At 41.8% G+C, this 21,121-nt stretch overlaps 2 protein-coding genes across 4 annotated transcripts in view; both read left to right on the top strand.

The window, feature by feature from the left end:
* dachc (dachshund c) overlaps positions 1-9,495 on the top strand; it is a 23,758-nt gene extending 14,263 nt beyond the window's left edge. The window contains exons 4-11 of one of the 3 annotated variants that reach the window (XM_068568527.1): positions 381-559; positions 1,478-1,598; positions 1,705-1,821; positions 5,884-6,071; positions 6,746-6,893; positions 7,349-7,477; positions 7,678-7,782; positions 8,936-9,495. In XM_068568527.1, coding sequence (XP_068424628.1) covers positions 381-559; positions 1,478-1,598; positions 1,705-1,821; positions 5,884-6,071; positions 6,746-6,893; positions 7,349-7,477; positions 7,678-7,782; positions 8,936-8,997 — 1,049 coding nt within the window. In that variant the 3' untranslated portion in view covers positions 8,998-9,495. Of the gene's footprint in view, positions 1-380; positions 560-1,477; positions 1,599-1,704; positions 1,822-5,883; positions 6,072-6,742; positions 6,894-7,348; positions 7,478-7,677; positions 7,783-8,935 lie in introns of all 3 variants that reach the window. The other 2 variants (XM_068568528.1, XM_068568526.1) reach the window with 2 other exon arrangements.
* Positions 9,496-12,846: 3,351 nt separating this feature from the next.
* ubac2 (UBA domain containing 2) lies at positions 12,847-20,476 on the top strand. Its single transcript, XM_068567147.1, has 10 exons — positions 12,847-13,003; positions 13,468-13,592; positions 14,361-14,480; positions 14,839-14,945; positions 15,407-15,530; positions 15,637-15,684; positions 15,993-16,101; positions 16,549-16,691; positions 17,559-17,705; positions 17,930-20,476. Exons 1-10 carry the CDS (start codon positions 12,973-12,975, stop codon positions 18,035-18,037), a joined length of 1,062 nt encoding a protein of 353 aa, XP_068423248.1. The 5' UTR covers positions 12,847-12,972; the 3' UTR covers positions 18,038-20,476.
* Positions 20,477-21,121: the final 645 nt, after the last annotated feature.

Here is a 21,121-nt window from a genome sequence, read left to right as displayed (position 1 = left end):
TTTTCCACACTCGACATCTCGAGACCACTCGCACATGTCTTAGAGTCGTGGTTTAGAAGCAGAGCAGTCATCCAGGTAATACTGACTTCACAGAGGAATGACATTGGATTCTAGCTTCAAAAAGTTCAGTTCAGTACACAGCACAGGTCTCAGCAGTGCTTTTACATGTGATGTATAAATGCAACTGAAGGAAAAAGAGGGAGAGACCTGTTTCATGTTGGGTGCATGTATAGTGCAGCTTTCATGGCCTTTAAACAGAGCTGCTGGTCTGACCTTTCATGAGAAGTGACTACTCTTGCTGTAATATACTGTGCTCTTCCTCCTTCAACAGTTCTCTTTTTTCATTCTATTCTATTCTATTTCCCCCTCCGCCCCTCCAGTTCTGGATCAGTTACCCTTCATGATGATGTCACATCCTCTGATTCCTGCCAGCCTGGCGCCGGCCTCCGTTTCCATGGCAATGGGCCAGATGAACCGACTGAGCACGCTGGCCCACATGGCCAACGTGGCGCAGCTCCACGCCAAGCCCCCCGCCAGGACTCCCACCTCCGTCATTAAGGTGAACTCTGAGGGCCATCAGGGCGGTGGATCCGACCACCCGCCAGAGCCCATGTGACACTCCGGATCGGATGACACGAGTCGCTTCTAGATTACACCACAAAGCACGAAACTAAATTATTGCTTTCAACAAACACAGACATATTTTATGTCCCCGAGAAGTCAAGATATTTTTGATTACATGCAGAACTTAGAATCAATTCTATGGTTGTGTCTTATTCTGGATCACCACCATTATGTAATCCGCTGTTCTTTTGATTAAAGCCAATCCCATATCTGTTTCCATATTTGAGATGACAAACAGAGAGTCAGTCAGGAAGTACCGGTTGTAATTTTAACGGTGCATTGTTCAACCACTGGGCTAAGTCCCGCAAATGGTTTAAGAGGCTTATTGAAATGAGCACCAAATACTAACCCTAAAGAATACCAATGTATGTTACCAAGCTTTTACAAGAATATAGTTTTGTTTTGACTATTGGTGATTTGTGGATAACGTAATTCTGCCCAAACACAGCAGCTACATTTAGTTGTAATTAGCACCAGACATGTTTTAAGACTGTTTTAACATCTGTGGGCTTTAGAACCCGGCGTCGCACAACAAGTCAGCAGAAGCAAGAGTACTGTATCAAGTTAAAGCTAGCGTTAGCTCAAACTAAATGGACTTAGTGTCATTGGAAAATACCCGTTTCGGTGGTGAAGTCAGTCGCTCAGTTTGTTAACCATAAGACAGCAGCTATATTTAGTCATGTAGAAGAAGAAAAACAGAGCAGAGTAGCACTAACGTCAGTGTTTGCTTTTGACTTTTTTTCATTTTTTGGCAAATTAGTTATCTTCAAACAACATTAAATGGAAGCATAAAAGCAATTCATTCCTTTTTGTATGATTACTTTACAAGCCGATACTTCTTGTTGTTTGGTAGGAGCGTGTGTTCGACAGCCCGTCCCCGTCTCCCTCATTGGAGGAAGCGCAGATGTCATCCAATCACAGCAGCAGTGTGTCCAGTTCACCGTCCCACACAGAGCGCTCCGCGGAAACCACACGTACGTGCTTACCTGTGGTAAAGCGAAAAATGCAATAGCTTTGATAACACCGGAGAAGTATTTCTGAGTTGTGACCTTTTTTGACTTTTTATGTTTTCGTTTTCAGACCCACATGATGACGGCCTGTCATCAAGTCACAATGTGTTGGGGCATGTGCCCAGAGAGACAGATAGGACCTCAATGGAGTACAGCAAAGAGAACAAGAGGAGCCACACTGACAGAGGTAAGATTCGCTGTTGTGTTTGTATAGCTTGGGTGCGCATTGGATCTGGTTTAGCAGAACTTTGCTTTTTTTAAAAACACATTTACCGTATGTATATGTCTGTAGTCTCATTTTAAAACTTACACGAATTGTTTCTTTTACATCTAAAAAAATGAAAAGAGTCTCTATTTGTATGTCTGGCATCCAATTTTCTTGTCAACCTTTTATACAATCGACTTCACGCTTGATGTTTGTATCGCTGAGGAATCAAGGAAGTGCAGTGTTAATCATGAGCTCTTGTGATCTTCAGGACATATTTATTAGTATTGCATTATTAAACACTGTTCAGTGTATTGAGAGGGAACCCCTATTAACTGTTACGCCACCAAAGGGCATGCTGGGTACAACTTGCACTGCGTAAATGCCACGGCTGTATGATAAGGACTCGATATGGAGCCCCACCTCGGCCTCGCGTTCCCATTTTGGCCAGTGGTCACTGACAGTATTGCAGCAATCTATCCCTAAAGCGTTTTCCTCGTAAACTCTGCGTGTTGCTCGGGGTTGCAACTACGTCATGGCAGGTGTATTGCTCGCGGCCCAAGGAAGCGCATTGTCGAGTGTGAAGTTGTCTGCATGGGCACTGCACGAGTTACTCAAATATGTTGAAAAACAATGTCAGCTTCCACTTCAAAGGTCAAGTTCTTGCTGTTTACTGAGAATTTTGGGTTACATTCATACATCATTTAGTGATTATTAACGAGCAATGATTATTTCTCTGCCAAATCAATTGCTGTTAAACAAAGTCTGTCAATACGGTCTCCATCCTATCCATTGTTCAGGCTTGTTTAAACACTTGCGGCACAATGGGGATAGTTTATTTAACACTATTTATTTTAAAAGAGAAAGGGTTGTCCAACAGTTCAACAAGAAAGGAATATCTCAGTAACAGGTCAACAAGGATTCACTGTCTCCCATCTTCTTTCCTCCTCCCCTCCTCGTCTCCTCCTCCTCTCCTCGCTGTCGGTGGGCCCCCTGGCTTCCCGCGGAGAGCAAAGACAAATAATTCTGCAAAACAGGGCTCCATTAGACCGGGAAGCAGAGTTACATTAGCCAGCCATTTGCCGGGCCGCGGCCTAACGAGCCAGGCGGCCTCCCGTGCTCTCAGCTGGACCTCATCTGCATAACGACCGCCTCCCTGTCGTTAGGGCCCGCGTTGCCACGGCGCTGCAACGTCAGTTGTTTGGTTCTCTCTGTCAGGGAGGTTTGCATTAGCTTAATGAGGACTGCTCAAGGACAAACAGTCAGCAGAAATCTACAGCGAGAGAGGGAGAGGGAGAGAAACTGAGAGTTTGTATGTGTGTGCACGCGCCTGTGTAAATGTATTCTAATACTGAATCACATTATTCAGTAATCGAATCTAAAAATCACAAAGGCCTCCCAGGTAAGGTTTCAGATGCTGTCAGGTATCCGTGAACATATTGACAAAGCAGTGATGGCACCAGCAACGTGAATGCCATGCGTCACACGTTGCATTTATGCAATTGGTTTTTAATTGATTTTGCTTCATGCAAATGAAACACATGTACATTTGCCGGATTGCAGGCTTTTGTGTTCGACCTACAACATCACAAGATAGGTTTATCGTGGATTGAACAGAGTTTCAAAGAGCACTTCAGCGCTGTCATTCTGTCAATCCATTGTATGATAATCTCTGAGTGTGTGTGTATGGGAGTCAGTTTTGGCTGTGTGTGCTGTTTCAGTAGTCTTTGAACAACGTATCCATGCAGCAAAGATCAGAGGCCATCCCTGACACCTCACTCCCATTAACCAAACATCAGCAGAATTTTATTCTCTGTCTGTCTCTCTCCTTCTCTCCCTCCCTCCCTCCCTCCCGTTCTCTTCCGCTGACTGGCAGTCTTCACGTGGTGAAGTTCATTAGCCCAGGGGACGGGTGGGAGAGGAATAAGAGAGGGGGGGAAAAGAGAGATGAAGTTGGGAGAAAAGAGAAAAACAGACAGTGACCTTGGTTAGGGAGATGGGTAAATGATCAAACGAGCTGGCAGCCGTGTGTATGTGTGTGTGTATTTATGCCAAACGTGTGTGTGTGTGTGTGTGTGAGTGTGAGTGCGAGGTAAAGTAGGCGTAAAACAGTAACTCAATAAAGGATCAGTCACATCCAAGGAGCCTGGGGAGCCCACGCTGCTGACTGCGCACTTCAGCGGCCACGAATGTGTGTGTGTGTGTGTGTGTCTGTATGTGAGCCACGGGAGTGTAGTTGGATGCCCTCCGCTGAGCTCGCCAGCACCTGCTAATTACCTTTCTCTACAGAGCAATGCTTTTAGCAAGAAAGAGGGAGAAAGAGGAGGAAGGGGAGGGTGGGGGGGTATTGCTTCTCATCTGTGAAACACCTTGAATGTGACAGTTGCCAAGACGTGAGGCCGAGGCGGCGGAGGGGAGGTGGGTGGATTTGGAGCAGAAGATGCTGTGGTCAGCTAAGTGGAGAAAACACTGTCATTTGTCACAGACAGAGAAAAGTGCCAGATATCACATTGCACGTTCACACTCGTCTCTGCTCCAGTAAGCGCCGGACTCCCAGGACGTCTTCGTCCTCAGTGGCTCGGATGACAGTGAATGCAGAAAGTGAGCAACTGCCTGATGTGGGGGAGAAAGAAAAAAAAAAAATGCAAAAAATGGCTAATCTTCATCTCCCCTACCGTCAGGAATCAGGAACACGCAGTTCTCAGGTTTACAAACAGATGGTCATCCATAATGCAGCTTCTTAGCTGTTTTTATGGGAGATGTCAAGCTGTGATGCATTATCAATAGGCAGAGTGCCATCTAATAAAGGATAGCCACATTTTGAAAAACTCCAAAGCAGGACTTCTGTGTATGTGTACATGCTCACAGTAATTAGTGTAAACACCTATTTACTGTGGGACTTGACGGGTTTACAAGACACTCTATGTATGTATTTATAGAAATTGGCATTCACCCTTGATTGCATATTGTTGCTGGAATGATGATCCTTTTGTAGGTTTGAGACAAACAGTAAAATAGTACTTTACAGGAGTAAAGAAAAAGATCAATCTTGCTGAAGTTGACTGCATTGATCGTATGTCGCTTTGGACAAAAGCAACTGTCAGATGAATGTTATGTAATAGAAAGTTTGGACAGTGAAAATGTGAAAACCTCAAAATATTAAGCTGTAAGTGCAATACAACGACAAATAAAACAGGTGACTTTTTTGTTTGTACTAATGTTATATTTGTACTTCTGCGTTCCATTCAAAATGTACAGTTTGACATCATTTTACTTTCCATGATTGTTTTTACAGAATTCCCAGCTGCCTCGACATTAATCCAGTTTTAGTACTTAAACAATAAAATGTACTGGTCCAATACATGTTTAAATACAATAAGGTGTAAAAACAGGTGATTTAAAAAAATATATATTTTCATATATATAAAAGAAAATGTTCATTTCAAAAGTTATTTCAGAAAAGAAAGTAAAGTGATGTGAGTCACTGCTTAACAGATAAGACAGGTGGTATTCTATATATTTATTATTGTCAGAAAAACCCAAGAAAGCCCAAACTAAAAAATCTGCTAGTCCACCTCCCAATACTTTCTGACTTCCTGACCGTCGTGCTCATCCCATCTGCTCTTCTTCAAGTCATACATCTTCAAAAACAGCTCACAAAAATATACTTTCATTTTTTTTTAAACTGGCACGTTTATTCAAACAGCTGGGCACTGTTGTTTTTAGCAGACCTCAAAGAGAAGTAAACATTTGTGAGGAACTATTTTCAGTCGCAGATTTGGTGAAGTGTTTACAGCAGCAGAAACGTGTACGTAGGAACGACTCGTAACAAAATGGACGCCCATGTTGGATGTAATGAAGGAACATGTTACACGGTGCAACAGTTTTGGACAGCTACATACAAATAAATGTTAATGGGATCAATTCATTGTTGGTTTTGCTCTTTTCATGCCAAGAAACATGTAGAATGTGACTGCAAAAATCAACTGTAACCCTTTTTCGTGTAACGCTAACGCGACATCAAAATGTCTCTCTGCCCTCCAGATAACAGCTCCATGGCCACTCAGACAACCAGGGAGAGCTGTGATAGACAAGTCTACCAGAAACCCCCATCAGGCTGCGAGAGGGTATCTTACCCCGCAGGACAGAAGCGCCCAGCAGGTTTCCACCACACTCCCTTCATCTTCCCGGAAGGCTTGTCCTCCATAGAGACCCTGCTCACGAACATCCAGGTGAGGCTCTGCTGGGGCTTTATTATTATTATACTCTGAGATGAATAGGAAGGGAGATGAGCCACTCTTTGGGATTTCCTGAAATGGTAAATAGCAGATGAGGCAGACATTTAAGATGTGCAATAATTGGGATGGGCGTGTGCTGACCTGCTTCTCATATTTTACATGTCTTTGTTATGGAAGAGTCACAATGAAAGCTCTCCCTGGCTGGGTTTTCACAGGAAGAAGGGGGGGTGGACATGTTTTTACCTCATCTGACCTGATAGGATGTGGTTAAAAGATCACTGTTAACTGTCATGCAGTTAAAATCAAATGTTTTTTATTTTTCTCTTTTCCTGCCTGAGTAAATCCAGGAATTTTTCACCAGCGCAAATCATTAAGCCGCAACATTGCCCGAGGTAGAGGCAAATTATTTGTGATGTTCTTTCTTTTACAGTGAGGTGGTTCAAATGATCTTGTCTATATTTACTGCAGCTCAGTTTCAATTATTTTCATGTTGAAAGTTTAAAAAACACACTTTGCCTTTGTCGAAGTGGTACAAAAACCAAAGTATTTACTGAGGATTAGGTGAAGTAAGACGTTGTCTCTGTGAAGTGTTTCAAGAAGACAGACGCCTCTCCGGGCTCCTGATCAGTGTGTAACCTGTTGATGTGTGGCTGTGTGTCTCCAAGCAGGGTCTGCTGAGGGTTGCCATAGAAAACGCCCGGGCGCAGGAGAAGCAGGACCAGATGGAGAGGACCGAGCTGAAGATGGAGCTGGTCCGGGAGAGGGAGCTGAGAGAGACCCTGGAGAGACAGCTTAGCATGGAGCAGAAAAACAGAGGTAGGCCGCACCACATCAAGCACCACATGCAGTATCTTAGGGAGACTTTGCAGAAACAGTGAATTCTGCTGTCACAGAGCCGCCAAACGTCCTCTGTGAACGCATCCATTTTGATTTCATGCACAGTATTCTGTACTTGAAGCATTAAACCATGAGCCAGGAGCATATTGGGACTGTTGCTCTAATGTTTTAATATTCCTGAAACCACAATGAGCTCACAATACCTTCAAAGTCCCTCACATCTCTAGATGTAAAGGTTTAAGGATGTTCAGGAAGCCGAAATATAATAAACACATTCCTGCATGAAAGTGACAAATAAAGTCAAGTTAAAAGATATTTGAAGCATCTGAATAACTTCATATGAAAAACACATTTACTTGAGATCCTCTGTCATTTCTTCTTCTCCCTTTTCCTTTTTCCTCTTCCTTTTCCTCCTCCCCTTCTTCTTTATTCAGTTCTGATCCAGAAGCGCCTGAAGAAGGAAAAGAGGAGTAAGAGGAGACTACAGGAGGCCTTGGAGGAGGAAGTCAAACTGCGTGATCAGGCAGAGCACACCCTGCTGCACACTGCCAGCACACACACAGGTACGGGCACACACACTGTTTCGGAAGATATCATGAATTCCTTATGGGATTATTTTTTTTATTTTTTTTTCATGAGCCTTTAATGTTCTCGCAACCAACGTGAGTCTCATTTTCATATTAAATGTCACCAAGCCTTCTATGCAACATAGCCTCGACTGCCTCCAATTAAGTGTCTTTATTAATGAATGACCAAATTACAGGCCATCAATCATCAGCAGCCCCTCCTCACACGGAGTCTGTGACCCAGGACGTGGACGGGAGCAATCACGATGACAACAGGCTGGACACCAAGACAACAGTACAAGGTACAGGTGTCCAGAAAACAAACACTGCTTCCCCGCTGTGTCAAATTCCCATCAGTAAAAAAATGTTGGAGTCGTGCAATTATTAGAAGAATAAAAGCTGCTGTCACTGCTAAAACGTGCTGTCACCAAATGAAAACCTGAAGGAAATAACGTAATTATAGAGTTTTTAAATTGCTGTACATGAAGTGTGTCATACTGGCTTGTGTGATCTTTTAAGTGCGAGTCTAGTTCCTTAAAAAAAAAGTATAAATTAATTTACTTGAAAGCGAAGGTGAGTGTATCAACACGGAGGCACCGCACCAAGATTGTGGCGCCTGAATGATAAATAAAACTGACTTTTCAATGTCAGAATTGTGAAAAAAAACTGCGATATACCTGCTGCTGGGGATTTATTTAGCTCCTGTCAACTGAGCTGGGACGGCAGATTTCATTATTACTCACTGATGCTTAACTGGCCAGTCTACTGGAAGGGTTTTGAAAGATTTCACAGGGAGAGACCGCTCCTGAGAAGTTGAACAAAATTAAATGAAGCGTGAGGCAGTTCACTGGGGCTACCATTTTAATGGAGATGGGCGTTTAATATATTTATTTTGCCAACATTATTGTCTTCCCAGGGATACATTAATGAAACAATCTCACTTGTACCGTCTTAAATAGACAGAAAAAGAAATGGCCGTGATCTCTCATCAAAGGGGTGCATGGTTGCAGCCCACCTCTGCTCCGTGCCGTGCCAGGACCGCCGTACGAGACGGCGTGCTTGTTCAAAGCCAATTTTTAATTGAATGTCAGTGAAGCAAGAAGAGAACTGGCCACTAATTAACGGCTGTCTTAATTGTCCTCGTGACGAGTTTGTTTGGACATCATTTGCATAATTAACACCCAGTAATAAATCATTTAAAGGGGAATTGTCTGTCAGACAGCAGGGCAGGATGTGGTTCCTTTGTGCCAGGAAGTTTTATCGCCAAAAACGGGGATCAGGGGCCGAAAAAAGACTTTCAACTGAGCCTTCCTTAATAATTATCTTTCATTAATGATCTTAGGGCAAGGTTATAGGGGACAATGTTTTTTTTTTCTTCCTGTTTCACTGTGATTTAACCTCAAGAATCTGTCTGCGTTCATTTTAACTGAAAGAATTGTGATTGTGTTTTATTAGACTGGATTTCTTTCTGGATTTCAGAGGGCAGAGTGTTCCTGCAGACCACCGGGCTGTACTGAAGACGAGGCGGAAGCATGGATGGATACATGAATGGAAGAAAAGAGTGATTAAGATTCCTCATTTATGAGAGATACAATCGACAGGCATGCTCGGCCGCGCAGTGGCATCCGAGATGCACATCTCCGCCTCCCCGAGAGGACTCCCCTACATTTCAAGGGTGACATTTGAACTTTTCCATTGTTCTCTTGTTTAATTTATTGCATTTATCACCGAATCTCGGCCGTAGTGGGAACAGTACTTTATTCTGATGATGTGTGTTTGACTGGTTTCTTTCAATCGAGGTTTTTAGATCTTAGATGAAGATGACCATATTTGTTTTTTTTGTCCGTGCTGTTTATCTGGACACAAGTGGCAAATATAACTTGTAACAGAGTTGTGTACATATACAATATATAGTCATCATTTTTGTTATTATTATTATTATTATCACAAAAACATATTGGCATGTTGTACAGTCAGTAAATGACTTGTATTGTGTATGTTATGCAGTAGTGCAGTTTGACAATACAAACAATACAAATCCTTTTTATTAAATTGTGTCAGTGTTTCTTTCTTTATTTCACAAGGACAGTTTCTGAATGCATATTTCGTTTAGCTGTATTTAATATTGTAGTTTCGTTGTTTTTGTGAAATAACAAACTCTGTTTTCTGTTTGTGGAGGAGGGGGAGGTCCATGTGCTCGCATGTCTGTACATATGTGAGGGAGTGTGGTGTGATGTGACATTGACTATTGCACCATCTTTAAAATTATACACGTAAATATCGACAGACAGACAGGAAGGTGGTGAGCAGGGTCGCATGTGAGCTGCCCTTTAGTGAAGCGTGATGACGATGCAGACTCTCTCGCTGTCTCTCTCTAACTCTCTCAGTCTCTCTCTCTCAGTCTCTGTTTCTCTCTCTCACTCTCTCTCTCTCTCTCTCTCACTCTCTGTCTGTGGCTGCATTCTTTTTTTTTTTATCGTGTTTCTTTCTCAGGATCAAGAAGGGTGAGGAACTTTAAAAGCTATTTTTGAGCCAACACATTTTTAAATAAATTCATAGAAAGAGAAGACGAGAAATAGATTTAAAAAAAGAGAAGAACATGCTTTTTTCCTGTAGATTTTTTTTGGAGCTATTTCATCATCTTTACAGGCCAAATATTTGCATTGCAGGAAATGGAGCCATATCTGATTAAACTTATGAATAATATTAGAGTTATTTTGGATTGCAGCACTAAAAAGGTCTGGCAACATATATAAAATGTAGCTCAAATATGTATGTGTGTGTATATATATATATATATATATATATATAGAGAGAGAGAGAGAGAGAGAGAGAGAGAGAGAGAGAGAGAGAGAGAGAGAGAGAGAGAGAGAGAGAGAGAGAGAGAGAGAGAGAGAGAGAGAGAGAGTATAGTAAAGTGTTTCTGCATCCATATTAGAGATATTTCAAAGCAAAGTGTGTACGGCCTGAGACACGCAAAACTACACCAAGTGTTCCTCCACTGATTCAGACAGCGGATGAGTGAATATGTGATAAATTATGTAAAGGGTCGAGGATCACAAATGCTGTTGAACATTGATTGTTTTTTTAAATGTTTGAAGCAGACAAATTCCTCTTCGCACACACACACACACAGTACACACTCAGGATTTCCTCAAGCTTACTAAAGTAATATTTCACTTTACTCTGAAGCCATTTGTTGTGTCAAAAAACTCCGTGAAGTAGACCAGATTTTGCTCGTGCAACCTTGTGTAAGTGTGCAGCGTGCCGTTTCCTGGGCACCGGCAGATAAGCTGGTATCCAGGACTAAAACAATACCTCAGTTACAAGCAATTCTTCATGAATACAGAGTGGCTGACAAGTGAATAGCAATGATTCACATAAATGAATGTATGAATGAGTCATCAGCATTTCAGATGACCACCTTACAGGCTGTCTTCACTAAAAAAAGGTCTGTGACTTCATTCAGCCCCGCTCGACTCATTCAGGCTCCCTTGTATCTCTCACACGCACACACACGCACACAGACACACACCTCCACGCACACACCTCCATGCACACACATGCACACCGCCACACGCACACACATCCACACACGCATCCCTCACAATTCAACAATTCACCGAGTAGCATTGTCCTGCCGAGAGATGTGTAATGGAAAAGATAAATGGAGGATAAAGCTAAGGTGACAGGGCCAAGCATGCATGTGTGTATGTGTATTTGCACGGGCGCGTGCTTCTGCGTGTGTGTGCTCGCATGTGTGTACTGCACAACAGACCAGCAAACCATCTGCTCATCTCCTCTTAATGAACAAAGCAAACAGCAGGAGTCAAGGCTGTCTCCAAATCTGGACTCTCTTTATTGGTAAGCACACACACACACACACACTCACATACACACATTCGCACATCTCTGCGCTGTTTAATCTGATTATCTTTGATTGAGAACAGGGGCAAAGCAACCTTTTTAGACCTCACTCCTACATCAGTGACAGAGAAGGTCTGAAACACAATTAGCAAGCTGTTCCTGAGCTCTGCTTTGCAGTCACATCTGACCACAAGCAGCCAAATAGACCTAATGGGTGGGAACTAACCAATGGGAGCTAACATGCATACTGCATCTGTGGATGATGGGGAAAGGCAACACTATTAGACAGCTGTTCGCCGTATCTTTTCAAATGCACTTGGATGTAACATAAGCATTCAATCAATTGGCTCAGGAGCAATCACAGCTCACCATGAAGGTATACACACGGTTTGACGTGAAGAAAAACTGGCAGGCTGTAGTGTAAGACAAAGCAATAAAAGGAAGTCTGGACCTTGACGAGATATGACACTGTGCATAAGGCCAAGAGGACCATAAGAAGAATCCATTAATACACATCCTGCTCAAGGCCCCAAGGATAATTAACACTGTTACCTCTCTGTCAGAAAGCTGACCACATGGCTTCAAGACATGAAACACTCCCTGTCTGCTGCTTCTCTGCATACCCAACCCATAAACACATATTACACACTGAGCAAATGGTCATCGATGGCAAATATGAGACCAGTGCTTCAGGGTGTTGGAATACCCTGTCTGAGATGGGTCAGATAACAGCAGGGTGGCATTGTGGGTAAGGTGACTGCCCTTCACAAGAGGATCATCTGGCTACAGCATCCCTGCTGAAATGCCTGTGAGCGAGACACAGGGTGCTGCAGTTGTCAGATCTCGTTGTGGTCACAAAGTCTACAGATGGAGATAGCCCTGCATTCAGTGCTCTGGGTGCACCGGGGCCGTGATATGTCATTAAAAAAAGACAGTTTACATTTAGTTTGCTTCAAATAATTAAATCTGCTTGTTTGTTTTGTTCTCTGCTTTGCTTTGAAAAGATCTTTAGAATTATTACTGACATCGTAGTAATAGTAGTAGAAGTACACTTATTTAGAAAACACTTTTATCCAAAGTGACTTCATTGATATTACATTATCATCATTATTATCATAAACATTAGCAATATAGTACTGAAGGCCATGTTAATGTTAATTTACTCTATTTTTATAATTTATTTCTAACAATTAATTAGAAAAATTAAGTGGACATAGTTGTAATATTTAGTTGCCTTGCTTCAGCAAGGAATTGCTCCTTCCTTGAAATGTGTTGTTTAGATTAGAATATATATATATATATATATATATATATATATATATATATATATATATATATATATATATATATATATATATATATATTATGGGGAGCTTCGTCTTATCTTCAATACGGAGCAACAGCGCCCTCAATGGGACAGTTTTAGTTACACATCAGCGGACTGCTGCGAAGTAACACTTTTTGGGCTTCTCGAGCTTCTGTAGCAGATTCCCCCCGTCTCTTTCTCCTCAGTCACAGCATGGATCCGTTCTCCAACTTTATGTCGGTGTTTTAGTGTTCGTTTTTTTTGTGGCCTTGTTATATAAACGGTCATCGTCTGGATTCTGTTGACTCGTCTGGACACCATGTTCACTACCACCGGGTCTCGGGGCCTGTGTAAGTATCCCGGAACCAGCTACTACGGTTACACAGCGAACATTAGCTAGCCAACCGACGTCAGCATTGCGCTGTCATTCATTTACCCGAGGCGGTATCTATCGGCTAAACATACGCTGCGTTTAAGTAATTAACAGCCAAATGTTTGGGTTTTTATATTTCACGTAAACTGGTTGCTTCAGTTAAAGTGTCATTGTTAAAAAATCATCGACATTTGTGGAAAAGGGGCACCTTCTGAATCGCTAAATAGCCAGATACCTTCATAGTAACGTCACTGTGTCTGCCCTGCCCACCCCGTATAATACATATTAGCAATAACGTTAGCTACTTCTCTCTTCCATGAACACAACGTTTGCCTAATAAACCGTAATACATGCAAAGCTGCTCCCTGAAGAAGGCTACTGTGTGTGTGTGTGTGTGTGTGTGTGTGTGTGTGTGTGTGTGTGTGTGTGTGTGTTGCACAGACAAGGCTCCCCTGTCCAAAGGCCTCCTGCTGGTTCTCAGCGGGCTGACCGTGATGCTCACCCTGCTGCCACAGTACCAAGAGCTGTTTGTGTACAACCTGCAGGCTGTCGCACAGCAGCACCAGGTATGTGTCTCCAGTGTCTGTCTGTCTGTCAGTGAGTGAGACACAGTGGGGAGGGAGTAAAGACCATCACCCAGTGTCTCCAGATTACTCTTGTTTTAGACACACATTGTTTTTCCCAAGAGAGAATAGCACACAACCAGCCAAGACACCATCAAGACTCACTTTGGTGCAGACTTGGTTCAATAAGAAGCATAATATTTCAGAAAATAAAAATGGTTTTAAAACAGAGATACTCACAGAACTTAGATCCCAGGGTTCCTGGAAAACAAAATCTGTGAATTATTGTTGTTGGAGTTCACACAAAAGCAACAACATCAGTGAGACTGCAATGACCCAAGACAGGAGACGGAGGCAACACAAGAAATCAGACAACATCAGCTGTTTGTGATTGCCTCACTCACTGGTCACAGCATCGATGAGGAAGGGGTTAGAAGTCATGGATCGGAAGAGAGTGTATGGCTGGAGAATAAGCCCATTCCCATCTGCTGCCGAAACGCATCTTTGAACAGGAATAGGGATTGCACTCTCACCCTCCAGATACAACCAACTTCTCTCACATGGTTGAAGTTACATTTTTTGGTCACATGATGCAGTTGAATGCTCTGAAAAAAAAGCTACCAAGTCTACATTAACTTAGATTCAACATAATTTTCTTGGTGGGTCTGATATTGTGAGATTAATTCACTGTGGTTTTTTGAAAAGGCATCATTACACCAAGTCATAATGTATATGTATGTGTGTATAACTTTGCTCTACCTTGTTCTGTAGGTGTGGAGTTTGCTGTGTGGCAGGCTGATCTGTCTCGACGTGAAGGACGCCTTCTGTAGCAGCCTGCTCATTTACAACTTCCGAATCTTTGAACGGAGGTTTGGCACCAGGAAGTTTGCCGTAAGTACCAAAAACCATTGCAAGATGAATACCTATATTGATACAAATATAATACACTTGCAGATGTTTTTAGTTTAACTTGATTCTTACCAAATCTAAAATGGATGAGTTTAATCTAAAGAATTGCCATTTAACACTCCAGTTTCTTTAATGAACAAAATCAAACTGTAAGATCTTTTGTAACAGGATTATACACATCATCATCATCATCATCATCATCAATCAGAATCAATATGAGCTTTTTCTGTGTAGCAACTTCATATTCTCATCTGGCACAGAACAATTCTCATTTGACAGTGATTTTGTTTTTGTTGTGTGTTGTTCTAATCACCATATTTGGTGCTCATCTTAATTCTAGTCGTTCTTGTTGGGCACTTGGTGTCTCTCTGCGCTGATGGACTTCCTGCTGGCTCAGGCTTTCCAGTTCCTGTTTGACTATGAGGTGGAGGAACTGCCTGCAGGACTGTGAGTAGCTTGGTCACTTCGGTACCCACAGTTCATGCTAAATTTCAGCAATGCAGGTGCTGAATTTGTGAAAAGAGATCAGCTTTTTGTCACTTTCATGGGTGCAGAGGATCCTCCAATTAAAATATGAATAGCCTAGCAATTAGTTCATGATGTTGAAACCATATATCACTTTAGTAGAACATGTTTCACTGCCATATAACTAATGTAAGCATTGGGTAGTATCCATTTTTTATTTCTTAATCCCCTGCCTGCATTATATTGCAGTGTACAGTGTTTAAATTGTAGTGGACTGTGACAGCAGCATTTAAACCAACTCAAAACAAGCACATACTTGACAAACAAAAAGATAGTAAAGTAAATTGTTCCAAAGTCTAACATTGTCTTTCCCAGATTGCCTAAAATAATGTATCTTTTCCTGCCATCCTTATCCTTTTAACTTTCCCGTTCTCCTCTGACAGGCTCGCTCCAGTCTTCTCTCTGTTTGTGCCTTTCTACCGGTTGATCCCCAGCGTGCCAGTTACCCAGGTCATGGGCCAAATCAACATCACCAACAAGTCTCTGGTCTACGTAGTAGGCCTGCAGGTAAGCCCTTGTGGGAATGTTTATCTATTTTGCTTTCTCTTTTATTCACTTTCCAACTAGTCTGATCCGGATTGTTTCTGTGTCCCTCTCTCCTTCTGTGGTGCAGCTATTGACTTCCAGTCCTTTCATGTGGCTCCTCGCACTTAGTGGGCTGGTGAGTGAGCAAATTATTCTTGTTAGTTACTGTGTATTTAGGAAGTGTTGTGGTATTTAGAACTGCAATGTGTGATTTATGGCCAGTATGTACATGAGTTGTGTGTTGAAGTTGCACTCAGCTCAGATGTGGGCCAGAAAATCAAAACAATGATCTTGATGGGGTTAAAGGTGCTGCAAAGATGCAAAGATTGGTGTTAATTTTCTGTCCGTTGTAAAGTATCTGTTCACATAAGTAATTTAATGAATTGTAATATTTCTTAACACAGGTTTGGCGAGTGACTTTCATACTTTTTTCTTTTCTTTCAGATCTCAGGTGGACTGTACCACTCCAATGTTCTCTGGTTACAGAAGCTCCTCTTTGTACCTGCCTGGGTGTCTTTTATCGGACGCTATATTCTAGAGCCAATCTTCAAAAGTGAGTCCATCCGTTCGTAATCACGTGCAAATTTTGTGCAAAGCCTTTGCACAGTGACCAGTGTTGCAGAGCCTGACATGGAGTTGTGGTCCATCTCTGTCGAATTGAGGAATAATGGTATTTGTACAGTTTCGAATTTTGAAAAGTTCTTTGAAAAATACATTAACACATGCTAAATTGTTAAATTGATGCTATTCATTATTCTTCATTTGAAGAAAGGTAAAAACCGGTTTACTATAGTTTACCATTAGGCAAAAGTAAGACTCATGTTCCTAATTTTGATAGATGCCATTTATTAGCAAAAAGGATATTACTTGACAATTGCAAGAATTAACAACCCTGCTTGTCATTGCTGTGTCCAAAATATTTGACATCCTTGTGAAGTAAAACATCATTGATGCTATTCAAGAGCTTATTATCATGTTGTTAACATCTGTGATCCTGTAGGCTCCCAACCGAGCAGTGAGACGCCGCTGGGTATGGGTGCCACTCTGGACATCCAGAGGCAACAAAGGATGGACATACTCGACCAGCAGCTTCTGCTGGCCCAATACAACGAGTCCACGAGGATCAACCGACAACAACCACAGGTAGCTGGATACATGTTGCACAGATATGTATGCATGCATGTATGTATGTATGTATGTATGTATGTATGTATGCATGTATGCATGTATGCATGTATGCATGCCACGTTCAAAGTCTCTTAAATCTCTTTTATTCTGATGCTTTGAACTTCAGCAAGTCGTCTTCACCACGTCTGGATGTCTAAATGCATCGTGTTGCTGTCATGTGCTATCAGTGGCGGGCTGTGGGTTATGTCACTAAGCCTGCTGTGCTGTTTAACAGCTGATTGAGTCTCACTAATATTTCTTGTGAATTTATGTTATGCAGCTTTTTAATTAGTGAGCCGTACTTTGATGAAAGTATTTCTCTGAATGCTTCTTAATATCTCCGCCACACGGCACCACCAGGAGCATGGAGGGAGGAGTGGTGGTGGCGGCTAACAGCAAGAGTCTCTCAAGCAGGTGCAAGTGTCTCTCAAGCAGTCCACAGGGAAAAGCACCAGAGTGTGTGTGCAGGGTTTATTGCGCTCTTTGTGAGGACAGTGCCAGCCCGCTGGCCTTCACTGTGGAACCGGTGGAGAGATATAAGAGAGAGATAAGAGAGAGAGACATACAGAGAGAAAGAGGTGAGATCTGATTGGATAAAGAGCGTTAAAGCAGCTGCTGAACAGCCAGCAGACAGCGAGCCATGAGGAACAGACAGGAGACAAGAGCTGCTCAATATTAAAAAAAACAACTAATAGGGAAAAATTATTATAATACATCTAGTGTATTTGTGAAAAACAATTATATTATAAAGTAGATATAACTTGTATTTTATTACTAGTACTTTTATTACTTTGTTATGTATATGTAGTACTTATTTCTGCCTTTCTGTGTGTGTCTGTGTAGTCTGGGTTGTTACAGTGGGCCAGGTTTTTCCCCTCCTTGAGACAAAGGGGACCGAACCGCCCCCCAGTGCAGCCCCGTCCCCAGGCTGCAACGCAGCCGTCCACAGACTCCCCTCTATTGGACAACTCTCCTGTCGTAGAGGAGCAAGTGAGTGTTCGCTTGTGTGTTTTTGGCTACATTTATTTTATTATTATTTACTGTTGCAAAAAATCTATATATATTGGTATTATTTCTGGATATTCTTTTACATATTTTGTGACCTGCATTAAAAATCTTCTCAGATAGACAGACTGCTATTCCCTTCTTCTATTCCATGCTGTGTGCACTAATAATGCTGCTGTCTTAGCTGATGCTTTTTTCCTCCCCCTCAGGTTGCTCTGTTAGTGGAAATGGGCTTTTCCAGGACTGATGCCCTTGAGGCCCTTAGAGCTTCAAACAATGACATCAACATGGCAACCAACTTCCTCTTGCAGCACTGATGAAGACAGAGAGAGAGAAAGAGCTCAGAAAAAAAACAGAAACGAATGTGGACCGAGAGAGAAAACAGGAAGAGATGCCACCAAAGCAGAGGAGCACAAAACAAAACGGAAGAGAATGAAAGACCGTGAATGATGGACAATTTTGTACAGATAATCTGAAGTCTGTGTCCCTGCTCGCTGAAGCAGTTGTCAGGCTGACTCAACCTGAACCGAGCTCGGTAGCGGGCTGATTATTGAGGAGGTGTGAAGCACAAAGTAGAAGACATTTGCGTCATAGCTTTCTAATGGCCGTCGTGGTGTGAAACATGCGCCATTGCTCAAGGCAGATGAGTTAGACCTCTAACTCTGGGGTGGGGCGGACGGGCTTCCCGATGAAAAATATGCAGAAAGCAAACAGGAGTCTTTAGTGCAGTGGAGGGAATATAAAGAGGGTTATTTATTTCAGTCAGCTGAGATCCAACCCACCCTCTCCACAGAGAAACCGACTTCCAGTCCTCGCTCTTCATAAGCCACTGTCGCGTACTGCCGCTCTGCTTCCTGCGTCCACCGTGTGACCAGCATCTTATACCGTGATGACTGGTAAGAGGTGATGGGTACGACATGGGAAAACACATACAGAGCAAAGTGCACAAGGTTTTTGTGACGATGGATCAGAGAACATTTGTTTTCATCCTATTCGGATGAAGTAAACAACGTTTCATTTAGGATTTCAGGCCATCCGCTCTTAATGCAGCACCTGTTTGAAGTTTTGTTTTAACCCCACGAGGAGGATTACAGCTTCAGAATTCATGAATAAAGAACCCATGAACAATATCACCTACTTTACCATGATTTGATCACACGCTCATTTCTCTTTGTTGGCAGTGCTGTGTGGCAGTTTGCCTGCTTGTAAGCAGTACGAGTACATCGTTGGTGACAGACGGCTATCTCAGGATCTATGAGGCGACGTCTTCTGTAAATGACATAATCACATTTACAGACGTGAGTGCCCGCACACACATGCACAGTATCCCTTCGAGGAGGAGGTCGTGTTTCACAGCCCCGACTGTCATCTTTTCGTGCACTCGCTCCTCGAGGGTTTTATTTATTCTGTCTGAACCGAGTGCGAGTCTTTCTCTCTGCCAACACACGTCCGATTCATAGCAAGTCTTAAAAGACAAATGATATTTAATATGCAATATCATGACAAAGAGAAAATGTATGGAGACTATGCACATGCATAGGATCTACTTTGTGTATATAAACATCCAAAAATGTTGCGCAAGAGAAGTAACATTGCAGCCACTATGTATTGATGTCAAAGACAGATGCTAGTTTTATATTTTGTGCATAATTATATTGATAATATATGACCACTCAGATGAGTCAGTCATGCGTGTGTATTTTTTTTTTTCCGAGTGGTTTAACAGTAGATGGGTGTGATGATGAGGGAGTTGTTGCATGGACGACTTTCTGATGAACTGTAATGAATCATATTTTATCTGTGGAATATATTACCTCGCAGACTGAATTTTCTTTGGCGCATAAAAGGTTTGCATCATGACGATGACATGTTCGTAAATAACAAGCAGTCTACCGTGTTTTCTGCATTGCCAATAGCACGCAAATGCTGAGTATTACTTTCATCTAGGACCACCATTTGCCATTTTTTTTTAGCCAAGTGGAGAATGTAGAGAATCTGGTGGGTTTGAAGAGTTTTCGCTTCACCTTTCCCATGCAGCCAAAGCCAAATATAATAATCCACAGATTGACTTTTGGACATTACAAATATACAGTAACATTCTCTTATAGTTTCAATATGATTACCTATCATACCTTTCTGTTGTGGTTCTAGTTTTCAACACACGATGGCACTCTTGTGGTAAGAGACGGATTAATTTGTATCGAGAGAAAATGTTTCATCACAGCACATGTGAGCAATGTGTTGGGGAAAAAAAAGCGAGACAATCATTCAGACTGGCTTTTTAAAATGTAAAATGAATGTAATGGCTTGTTAAAATGCCCTGTGTCAACTAAGAAACAAAAGAGACACTTTATTGTTTGTACATCCTCAGGATCAGATACATTTTGACAATAAATCACATTCATTAATAACATACACATTTAATAGCAGTTGAAACTGCTCACATAGAGACATACAGTGTGTCCCCTCCGACGAGCGGTCACAAATAGACTCTGCTTCATTTTAAATGATCTCAATCCTAAAAAAGTCTTCAAGCAACTCTAACTACAAAGCAGCTGCCACTCTTTTCAGAAGGTAATATTTCACTTTCTTCTTTCTGAGTGTTCTTTTGTCTTCAAGTCCGCCTGAGATCCGTCAGATTTTGCTTCTGCTTTAATTGTTATTCAGATTTTTCTGATGAATTCTTGTTGCTTTTTTAATATTTACAGGTTGTTGTTTTTTTTTTTACAAGAAAACCTTTCTGTATACATATCTTTATATAATCTCCAGAAAGATGCTCATTATTTAAGTAAAAACTAAAATAAATAAAACATATTTGTGACATAAGCCCTCCAAAACCTATGCATACATTGTGATATTTAGTAGTACTGTGGATATTTCAAGTCAAATGTAGTAGATATTATAGATAAAATACTATTAGGTATTTAAAGGGTTGCGAAGTCCAATTTTTTTTTCTCGAAAGTCCAACATGTTATACAACATTTAAGAAATATTTCTTGAATCTAAATGACCATGAATTTGCCCTGTTATTGCAGAAAATAGTATTCCCCATGTTGGCCACTAGATGGAGACATTGAGTGGGGTAAGTCTTGGCGTTGTTGTTGCCACACCCACCCGCTGCCATTATTCCAGTGAGCAGACAGCTCCAGCAGACAGTCTCGCTCCAGGGTGGCTGAATATCAATGTAGAGAAATTATGCACATCTTCAAGTCAAAGACTTCCAAACGCATATGGTTTCCCAAATATTCCCCGAAACACTGAGCACAAAATTATACTTTGAGCAACCCTTGAAATCTCATCTGACCTCACACAGACACTCAGGAAACATGTTTTTTTTTAAAAAATTTTTACAAAAGGGTCTCCTGAGTTCACAGTGACACAGTTCCATTCAGCCTCAGTTG

The sequence above is a fragment of the Clinocottus analis genome, unplaced genomic scaffold, assembly GCF_023055335.1.
Source record: "Clinocottus analis isolate CAN_PGR_092001 unplaced genomic scaffold, fCliAna1.0.p SCAF_8, whole genome shotgun sequence".
NCBI classification, from domain to species: Eukaryota; Metazoa; Chordata; class Actinopteri; order Perciformes; family Cottidae; genus Clinocottus; species Clinocottus analis.
This window is presented reverse-complemented; position numbering and strand designations above follow the sequence as displayed.